The sequence below is a fragment of the Notamacropus eugenii genome, chromosome 7 (genome assembly GCF_028372415.1).
Source record: "Notamacropus eugenii isolate mMacEug1 chromosome 7, mMacEug1.pri_v2, whole genome shotgun sequence".
In the NCBI taxonomy this organism is placed as follows: Eukaryota; Metazoa; Chordata; class Mammalia; order Diprotodontia; family Macropodidae; genus Notamacropus; species Notamacropus eugenii.
Genome location: NC_092878.1, coordinates 76503242 through 76514457, shown reverse-complemented (window position 1 = coordinate 76514457; position 11216 = coordinate 76503242). Strand labels below are relative to the sequence as shown.

The 11216-nt window shown below is 40.0% G+C and overlaps 1 protein-coding gene across 1 annotated transcript in view; it reads left to right on the top strand.

Moving 5' to 3' along the window:
- Positions 1 to 329: 329 nt before the first annotated feature.
- The window catches only part of PTPN21 (protein tyrosine phosphatase non-receptor type 21), a 108832-nt gene continuing 97945 nt past the window's right edge, over positions 330 to 11216 (top strand). The window contains exons 1-2 of the mRNA XM_072622928.1: positions 330 to 903; positions 8262 to 8642. Coding sequence (XP_072479029.1) covers positions 8463 to 8642 — 180 coding nt within the window. The 5' untranslated portion in view covers positions 330 to 903; positions 8262 to 8462. The remainder of the gene's footprint in view (positions 904 to 8261; positions 8643 to 11216) is intronic.

Below are 11216 nucleotides of genomic sequence, written 5' to 3'. Positions count from 1 at the left end.
AGTAGCCATATAGAAAAATAAGTAGCAAATTATTACAGCAAATTGGTGATAGCATTTTACACAGTCCAAAAGATCTAACTATTTGCCACAGAAATAATATCCCCATTGTATTTTATAAAAAGTCCTGCTTCATTTGGGAAGCCTTAAAATAAGTGGTCATATGATTAAAAAAGGAAACGATTCGTTGTAACCCCCTATTTCTGTAATGCCCCCACAGCAGGCGCGGCAGCTGTCCCGCCGCTGACATTCCCCGGCCCTGACATTCCAACTCTCTGAGGTCATGGACTGCAAGCATACGGGCTCTTCGCTCCCTCTCTCCGTATCCGTCCGCGTGGATGGAACAAGTAACGCCTCCCAGGGCACTTGCACCTTCACTACCCAGCGAGAGTCCGATCGGATAGGAGCAAAGAAAAGGAGCCTCAAGATCCTACAACTTCGTTTCTCCTCCACAAGAGACCCCCTTCTGTCCTGCTTGGAGCCGGGAGATGATTGCCAAGTTCACCGACCGGGGTGCCTTTGTGTAGCCCTGCTCGCGGACCCCGGCTCTCGCACAAGCCCGGCTCCCTCCGATCACTCGCCCGCAGGAGCTCCCCCCACCCCCCTCTCGATCGCTCGCCTGCAGGAGCTCCCTCGAGCGCTCGGTGGCCGCCCGCCCTCCTGCGAGTCCTTACCTAGTGGAATGATACACAGACCAAGTTTTCTGAGACAGGAAGTGAGGAATGTTTTCAGTATGACTGAGTTGGAGGGGAGCCTGGCATGCCCTTCTCGACCCAGGGGACGCACTGAGACCCTTGTGAAGGAAGACCGGTGAGAGATGTCTTCCAGGGGAGAACCCGAACTGTTTGCGTTTTGTAGCTGAGGATGCGTGACCTCAGAACCTCTTCAGCTGGATCACTGCAACAGGTAAGTAAGTAAGTAAGTAAGTAATGGACAAGAGGAGACCACAGGAGCCTCCCCGGGCTCTTTTTGTTTGATACAGTTTCCTCTCAGTTCCTGAGAGGCAGACTGTGTAACTTAGTGGCATTTTCTCTCGTGAGTAGGTTTCTTCTGTGTACATTTTATTAGTCCTGGAAATCGCTATTCTCGAAGAGATAACGTTTCACTAAGAAATTCTTCGTTTTCATGCTCCACTCCACTGACTTGTCTATTAAATTTTATGAAGAGAGCACTTTCGCTTGTATTTTGATTCAGTTTATCTTTTTAGGGTCTAATTCCAAACCAGGTAGTTAATTCTGGCTACATTTCAGTCTGCTAAAATGGTGCATACTTGTTGAGTTTGGCAAATAAAAACTTTCAGTAGGGGAGAGAGAGGAGGAGGAGTTTTTGTTTTATTTTGCTTAAGGGGAGTGTGGTTACTGTGGGGAGAGAAATTCCTAGGTTTGCTAAATTCAGACTTGTGATTTCGGCGGATACTGATTAGATACTTTTGGCATGCTGGTTCCATTTTCTTTTTGCTGATAACGCCTTATAATAGTGCATGTGTGCGTGTGTGTGCACATTTAAAAAAAATTCCATGTGATCAAAATGACACCGGCTGTTAGCCTAACACTAAATGACAGCTGCTAGATTAAAAAAAAAACAGCTTTTAATTTCGGATATAACAGTTGTATTTGGACAACAGTAAACATAGTGCAAGCAAGGAAATTTATTCTGAAGTTTTTGCATTTGCTTGTATGGATATTTTTGTCTTATAGGAAACAGGTTACAGTTCAAAGCAGTGGAGTTAATAAATGTTGTTGCCTTCTTACTGATAGATAACACTTTAATTGCTGCTTATTTTCAGGTACTTATTGCAAATTTTAAATGAGATGAAGCCTTAATAAGGAAAAGCTTCACAAAATAAACAGTTATATTTCAAGAAACTTTGTGATTGTTGGGAATAATCAAAGAACTAAAATATCCTCCTTACAGAAGCAGATCTACCTGGGCTTAAGAGTTTCTATGAAATGAAACGTTTATTACTTTTTCTATGCATTTTGTCTTCTTTAATGCTCAAACCTTTCAGTTTTAAAATTTTAGTGTAGAAATAAGTAAGTATCCATTATAGATATCACCTGTGAATCATCCCAAAGCAACTGTCTGTAAATAATATGAAAACTTTGGTCAACAGAGTGTTTAACTAGATCAACAAATATCATGAGTCTTTTAAAAATTTACTTATGGCATATTGAGAAAAACATCTCAAGTTATTCCTAAAATAGACAAAAGTTGCTCTCAGAGTCTACTCAACTTGGTTTTATTAGAGTCCTTAACCATATAAAGTTTCTTAAACCCTATGTACAATATGCATTACAAAACAAGGACATAAGCTTTGGGTTAAGTAGAGCATCATTTTTAAAACAGAGTCTGTTCTTTTCTTATAAAAGATTTCCTCCCAGCAAACACTCTCCTCATTCCCCCCCCATCCCTAAGACACTTTTAACAGTGGTTAGCTCTGAGGGGAAATTATACCTAGTTTAAGAAAATATTGTTTTCATGCTAAAAAAATACAATAGATGAAAAATATTTATTTTTATTATTAGTGAGGTTGTAAAAAAAAACTCTTCAAACTTTTGAGTGTCTCCTCCTCCTACTCCCCCCCCCCATTTTTGCTCCATTTACTTAATCTGATGCTAAAGTTAATAATTAAGTTATATAGTATAGTATCTGTTGCCTTCAAGGCTTAGTCATTTGTTTCTTTGAAGTGAAAAGAGCACAATATCTGGAACATCCCAGAATACAAATATTTGTATTCCCTCTTCATATAGACAAATGTCTTGTTTTTCATCTTTTGCTACTACTTGTCCCAGTCTATTTGTTTTTTAAGGACTGTTCCATAGTTTTCATATTGAAATTTAAATTTATTACTTAATGATATCATGGAAACTTTTTTGAGAAAATTATAACCAGACATTTAACAAAAATACTGAGTAAGACCTTGTAAAAGATTTTTGCTGTAGATTGACAATCTCCATCCTTTCAATAGCTCTTACCTTTATAGCTGTATGATAGGCTATTTCTCTCCAACTTCTTATCAAAGAAGCTGGCATCTGCCTCCTCCCCCTCCCCAAAGTTTACATAGCATTACTATCTAAGCACTTTAAAGTATTAGAAACCTATATTTTTATGGTTTATAAGTATACTTGTCTTTAGTTATCATGAGACTTACACATCTGCATAGACCTTAGCATTGGTTTTCCTGGTAGTTTTCAAGTTACAAGTTTATTGTTACCTATATAGCTTCACTGGTCAGTAGTGGGGAAAATATATGCTTAAGAACTAATATTACTTTGGTCCATTTCTCTTACCTAGTAGGTTAAGCTGTATTGTAAACCTCTCCAAGGTGGGGTCCATACTTTCTATCATATTTTTAAAATTTCCTCACTTGTATGGTGCCTTTTACTTGGTCTTCCTTAATTATTGCAAAGATTTGGTAATCGGTGGGAACCTGTGCCATTTTCCTCTTTGCCTTCCTTTTCTTTCATCCTCTTAGTTTCCTCACCTCCACCCCCACTCCTCCTTTTTGGACCAGTTCAAGGATAGAGGTTCTGGATCTCTTGTTCTGAGGGATGGTGTAGACTCTACTCTCTACTAGAGTATACATTCCAAATCACATGAAAGTCTTGGTGTCCACTGGTTGTGTCCTTAATTAAATAAATCTATAGTTATTTAACCACAATGTTTAAACAGTTAACCATCCATTGAGGGATGTAGTACAAGTATAGCATTAGTACCATTTTCAATTAGAGGAAACAAATACCTAGGGGGGAAAGTGATTTACCCAAGGTCTTGTATCAGTAGGATACCAGATTGGGTTACCTCCCCAAGGATTCTTAGTTGACAATTATATTGCCCTTTAATGTTTACAAAATCCTTTACGTATATTAAGTCATTTGATCAAGACAAGACTTTTCTGCCCTCTCCCTCTTTCCTTCTCTCTTCACCCCATCCATAACCTAATAATAATCATCTATATATAATGTTTCAGGGTTCATAAAGAAAGGACTTTACATAAATTCTCCTTTGATTCGTACACCAATTGCATCTCTCCACACTAGGCATTCATTTTGGGTATTCTCAATGTCAAGAATGTTCTTCCTCCTCCACTTTGACTACTGACCTCCTTGGTTTCCTTTAAATCCCAACTAAAATCCCATCTTTTACAGGAAGCCTTTCCCAACCCCTCCTTAATTCTGGTGCCTTAACCTCTGTTAAGTATTTCCTATTTATCTTTTATGTAGCTTTCTTTGTATATACTTTCTTGTTTGTTTCTTTACCATTCGATTGTAAGATCTTTGAAGGTAGGGACTGTCTTTTGTCTCTTTTTGTATCCTCAGCGCTTAGCACAGTGTCTGGCACGTAGCAGGCGCTTAATGAATGTTTATTGAATTGAACTCAACCAAATTTGTGAGGTAGGTGCTGCAGTTATAACCAGTTTTACACATGAGGAAACCGAGACTGAGCTAGCAAGCATTTAAGTCAGGATTCGAATAAGGTCTAGCTAGACCACCCAGCTACTTCAGCCTAGGTATCTGAGACCCTAAATAACCTACGTCTGGCCCGGCATTCACCGTCTCTACCGAGGTTACTTGCCTTAGTATGGGGAGGAAAGTAGAACCAGGGGGCTGGAGGTACAGGACCCTCCCCCGCCCCCAATTTTGAGTGACAATTCTAAATTGATTTTTAAAAAAGTCATACAGTTTGTGGAAGAGCCCTGGATTTCCAGCCAGGAGACCTGAGTTCGAATTGTTTCTGCTTCTAACTTAAAAGTATAATTAATAAACTTTCTCTTGGCCACGTGTCTGAAGGGAGGGTTGGACTAGATGACCTTTGAGCTCCTTTCCAGATTTTTAAAGCCAGTGCTCTCAAAAGCTGGGGTGGGGTTGGGGCGCTCGTGGAAAGAGGGAAAGCAGACCCTTCCTTTCAGCGGAGCTGGGAGTTAAAGGTGGGGAGGGGGCGTCGCCAGACCCTGATAATTCTGGGCGTGGGCTGCTGGTGCAGCCGTGGAGCCCCCGCCTGGAGAGACTCACGGGGATGAGAGCCCCCCCTTTCCAGGCGCCCCTCCCTCACTTTCCCCGGCCGGCAGCTCGAGAAGGCGGTCCCTTTAATCGTTTCCCCCCGCGTCTCCACCCCCTCCCTCTAGCTGTTTCGGCTTCGAGCGCCTAAGGGACTGTTCATTGCTGAACCCTGTCCCACCGGAAACGGACTTCGAAACAAAGAGCGTTCCGGAGAGCTGCGAGAGGCTGGGCGGGGCCTCTCCGTTCTGGCCCCGCCTCCCTGGCTTTTGATTGCGGGAAGCTTTTCCTGGCGTGAGGTTCATGTGCGCAGGCTTTTACTTGGCCGAGCTGTGTGCTTGCCTTGGTTCATCTCTCAGTGACGTCTCTTAGCCCCCAGCACTCGAGGCGCGTGCTTTTTCCATTCCCGCTGTCAGGGCTCCAGAAGTTTAGAACTGGATCTCAAGTTTATTCGTACTAGGCGCCAAGCATCTTGCGAGTTGTTGGGGATACACAGGCGAAGAAGTCTTTGCCCTCCAGGCACTAATGCTCTTGGGGGGGCGGGGGTGTAGCTCGGGGTAGATGAATACACAGGTGGACGGTCACACGGGAGAAGGAAGGAAATGCTAACTTGACGGGGAGGGGGTGAGTGTGGGTGTTGCATGGCTGGAGGAAGACATCTCTGCCATAGTAAGAGGGAAGACTGGACTCTTGTCCCAGTTCTGTTAGGACCTAAGATGATCCCTGGGCAAATCGCTATCCTCTCCGCTGCAGTTTCCTAATCTGTGATAATTGCTGGCATCTTCATAACCTTTTAAGGACTGCAAAGGGCTCAGCAGCAGCACCACCATCACCCAATTTCCCCAGCCCTGAACTGTGGTTTTGTAATGGTACAGAAATAAATATTATTAAGCTTTCAAAAAAAGAAAAAAAGAATGCAAAGGGCTTTATGTGTGTTGTTTCACTGAATACTCAACTCTGAGATAAGTAGCTACTGATATTGTTTGTTCAGTCCTTTCAATAGTGTTTGACTCCCATTTGTGATTTTCCTGACAAAGTTGCTGGAATGATTTTGCCATTTCCTTCTAAGGTACTTTTTTTTTTTTTTTTTTTTTTACAGATGAGGAAACTGGCAAACAGGGTTGAGTGACTTGCCCAAGGTCACACAGCTAGTAAGAGTCTGGGGCAAGATTTGAATTCAGGTCTTTCTGAGGCTAGGCCTGGCACTCTATCCACTGCATCACCTACCTGTCTTACCGATATTAACATCATTTAAAAATGAGGAAACTGAGATTCACAGAACTTAAGTGACTTGTCCATGATCATACTTCCACTATGTAATTAGAAAACGGAATTCCAGTCCAAGTCTTTCTGAACCCTGAGTCCAGTGTGCTTTCTTTCCAGTATCTCACTAACTCTCTGTCTTTAAATACTATGTCAGAAACTTTTTATATAAATAAGTAGTATATGGGAAAACACTTTGCAAAGTCCCATACAAAAAAAAAATGTTTAAAGCCTGTGTATATTTTAGGGGCTCAGGAATGACTTTTAGAGTATTTGGGAGAGGGAAGAAGAATTGGAAGAAATTATTCACTTTTCCAGATACCAAGTAAATATGACAATCATTTTATGTTTTAAATAAAATTTTTTTGATATATTTTGACTGTATATCCCCTTAATTTCTTGTTATAATAATCTTTCCCCCCTCCTAGCCATCCAAAATTATTTACTATATGTCAGGTACTGTACTAATGCTGGAGATACACTTAAAGGTAAACAAAACAGTCCTTTCCATGTTTCCTCAAGGGAACTTATATCCCAGTGGGGGAAGATGACATACATAGGAGAGCTGGAAGGGGTGATGGTGGTGTCTGGAGATGGCCTGGAAGTGAAATGCAGTGGAGCAAAGGCTTACAACTGAGCAAGATAACGTTAAAGCTGACCTGTTGAACCCTAAGGTGTCCCTCAGTGCAGAGTCCCATTCTCTGGTCCTGGAGGCAGTGGAGATGAGGGCCAGAGTGCAGTGCAGATTGCTTGGCAGGTGGTGTCTAGGAAGTGAGGATATAAAATTGACAAATTCATTTCAATGGACATTTTTTCAGAATTAGTTTTCTCCTTTCAAGGATATTCAATTGAAGGAACATTTCCCAAACACCTACAATGAGACAATATCATAGCTGTTAGGGATACAGAGATGGAAATAAAAGTTTCTGTATGCAAGAAATTTATGTTGTAAGATAGACATGTATGAATGTGATAATGTAAATATCCTATAGGCTGCTATAGGAAATGCAACTGCTGTATTTCTGTGAATGGCACTGATATCTGCCCAGGCTCCAAATGTTGAGGTCATCTATTACACTTCTTTTTCTTCACCTTTCTCGCTCATATCGAATCACTTGTTAATTCCTGTTGATTCTATCTCTACACCATTTTAATTCCCTTACCACACTTGAGTTCAGAGCCTCTTCTGGATTAGACTAGTGTAATAGCTTTCCAAGTGGCTTTTTCTCCTCCAATTCATCCTTAGCATGTAGCTGCCGAAATAATTTCATTGAAGCATCGATCTACCCATGTCACTCTGCTGTTTAAAATCCTTTATTAGTTTCCGGTTGTCTTAAATACAAACTCCACAGCCTGGCATTTAAAAAAACCTTTACAATCTGGGCTCTAACCTACCTTTCAAGCTTTATTTAACATTCCTTCCTTTCACACACTCTACATTCCAGCCAAATATGATTACTTAGTTCCTGGAACCACTAGATCTTTCCAGCCCTCCCTTCATTTTCACATCTGGTATCTACCAGCCTGATAAAACACTCCCTCTTAATCTCAATGCCTTTTAAGACTCAAATCAGGTGCCATTTTGTTTGTGAAGCTTTCACTCATCCTTACCTTCATCTGAATGTGTTATTTTTCTCAAATGTTCCTAGAATACTTTATCTAGATTACTATCCTGTCCTCATCACATTCCTCCTCAGTAGAATTTAAGTTCTGTTGGGACAGATCCCACATCATTTTTCATTCTTGAATCTCCAATACCTAGCACATGCCTTGCACTTAATAAATACTTTAGTTGAAGATGAGGTCTTTCAGATTTGGTTGAGTTTAAGAAGTATAATCCTGTTCCTCAGAGTTTAGCATCTATTTCCCTAGCTCTAAACATTTTTCTAAAAGTCAGGGAAGTCTGATTTGTGGATGAAGGCGTAATGGTTCTTTTGTTTTAATGTTGAGCCTGCAATTATCAGGATATCCTTACATAAACAAATCAATCTTCTCTTTTCACAGTACCTTGGTGGATGATCCCTTCACCTGGACCTTGGAGAATCAGATGCTTTTTAATGGCAGCAGACGCTGCTGGGTGAGCAGCCTGAGACTTTACAACTCTCAACTCCACAGGAGACCCAACATTCTCTCTCCATTACCTTCCACTGGATCAGTGGTGGTGCTTTTTCCTCGCTGCCCCTTTACATTAGAAGGGGAGATAAGATGCCACTTCCTTTTGGGCTGAAACTGAAACGTACTCGCCGATATACAGTGTCCAGCAAGAGCTGTTTGGTTGCCCGAATTCAGCTGCTAGACAATGAGTTTGTGGAGTTCACACTTTCTGTGGAAAGCACTGGTCAGGAAAGCCTGGAAGCTGTAGCCCAGAGATTGGAGCTTCGTGAGGTAGGCAAATAAGCCAACAGAGCTTCCCTTTTTATTGTTCTATTTTTTTTGTTTTTGTATTCACATTCTCTGGAATATAGTAGGTACTTAATATTGAATGAGTTCTATTTTTTCCTAGTTACTTTAGGGAAAAATTTTTTTATTTGATTGTGTGTGATGTAATACATGGGAATCTTTAGTGCCATCTAGCTAAGATAGGCTCTCCGAATTTATAAATGGTCAAATTTGATGTTAACTTTGGTCATCAGGTTTCTTTAGTTATTGATTATCTGCTTGACCAATTGACTGTGATATAATTTTTTTTCTCCTAGTCAAGCTTAATTTAGGATATTCTTCACCAAATCTCTCCCCAGGAATGAAAAGTATGTTAAACATAATCTGAAATGTAAGTCTCCTGCCTCTAAATAAATATACTTCAAAGTTAAACATGAACATCTTTTGGATTATTTAAGCCATGGCTTTCATTCATAAGGGTTGGCTATATAAGGTCATAGAGAGAATAGTGGTTGATAATCAGGATTATTTTCCTCATGACTATTTACAACTATGCCTGGGAAACAGTGTTTAGTCATTTAGTACTGCTTTGCAGTTGAGGGACAAGCAAGGTTAAGTGATTTGTCAGGATTCAAATCCAGGGTTCTTGATTCCAAGTCTAGTTGACTTCTGGAATATAAACCCTACAGCTTCATTTTTGTCTTTGTATCTCCAGAATTTAACACACTGCTTTGGATGTAGAATTGAATTTGTTACTTTTCATATTTTACTTCAGTGTTTCAAATAGTATTCTTGCCTGGATTTTTATTAATGTTGCAATCTGTTATCAGAGAGAGGTAGGTAATGTATCTTTAGGACCACTGACTGATTCATGAAACTATTTCTCTACTTTGTTGTTGTTCACTTGTTTTTTAGTTCTAACTCTTTGTGACCCCATTTTTGGGGTTTTCTTGGCAAAGATACTGGAGTGGTTTGCTTCTCTAGCTTCTCCTTCTGCTCATTTAACAGATGAGGTAACTGACACCAACAGGGTTAAATGACTTGCTCAGGGTCATACAGCTAGAAAGTGTCTGAGGCCAGATTTGACTTCAGGAAGACAAATCTTTCTGACTCCTGGCCCTGCATTCTATTCCTTGTACCACCTAGCTGCCCTTTTTTTCTGTTTATATGCACCCTCTTCTGTCTTTGTTTCTTTCTGATTCCATTTGCTCTCCCCCTTCCCCTTTCTTATTTATCTCCCCTATGCCATAGCCCTGCTGTATGTATTGGCTTTGCTTAGTTACTCTGGACTAAAGAGATTCCTTGCCTTTGAATAATCTAAAAAATGAGGAAATTTTTCACCTGGTTTGTGATGAGATTGCCTTTTACTAGAATAGAAGGGTGTTTTGAAAATGGAAAAGTATGGCTTGTAAGAGGTACTTTGTACTTGAAAAGAACAGTCCACTCCTCACCTTTACCTCCTCTTCAATATCTTTACCTCCTCTTTAATATCTTTGAGTCAGAAAATGGATTCTCTTCCTCTCTTTTTTCTTCTAACTAGCATTATTTTCTTCCAAGCCAGTAGAGATGCTCCCCTTTTTATGTATAAAGAAACGTTTGAGGCCTATCCTTCCCTGACCTATCCAAATTATTTTACCCAGAAATAATCATCTCTACTCAAAGCTCATGCCAAATGATCAATTCTGGAATATTCAATAAATGATAATGTGTTACTTTCTCTTACTTAGCAAATTCAAAATTATTTGTAGTTGTACGTGTTTTTGTATTTATGTGGATTTAGATGATAGAAGTATTACTGCTTACTCTTAAAATGGCACAAATCTGGTGCTTAACTCCTATTCCTTTGTGGTGATGGTCTTAAATAAATATTTTGTTTTAGCACTTAGAATTATGAAATGAGAAGAAAATTTAGAGATCTTCCAGTTCCTTCAACTGACCCTATGTGGGCTGCTTTCTTCCAGACACTTTCTAGTTTATCAGTACCCTTCCTAAAATATGACATCTAGGATGGGCATAGTTCTTATCATCTTCCCTGGGGAATCTGAATTTAATAAATGTTCTTTTGTCTTATCTTTCCAGACCTCTCCATCACTTTCTGTACATTTCCAAATCTTGCTTCCTCAATTATCCTTCTCTACCCCTTCCTTCTCCCGCCAACAATCCTTTATTTATTGTCTTAACCTTTTAGAATATAAGCTCCCTGTGGGCAGGGACAATCTTGCTGGCTTCTTTTTGTATCCTCTAGCACTTATCATAGTACCTGGTACATAGAAAACACGCAATAGATGCTCCCCCCTCCCCTTCATACTCATCTAGCTAATCTGGGCATATTAAAGTTGAATAATACCTCTTTAGGCCTCCTTGTTATGCCAAAGATTCCATTAGTTTTCATGACTGTTTTATCATCCTGTGAATCTACAATTCACTAAAACCTCTAGATCTTTTTTTTGTTTTTTTAAAAACTGAACCTATCTGGCCATGGCTTCCCATTTAGTACCAGTGAAGCTACTTTAAAAAAAAAAAGCACAGCATATATTTAATTTACCCATAAGTTTCATATTATTAGATCTGACCCAATGT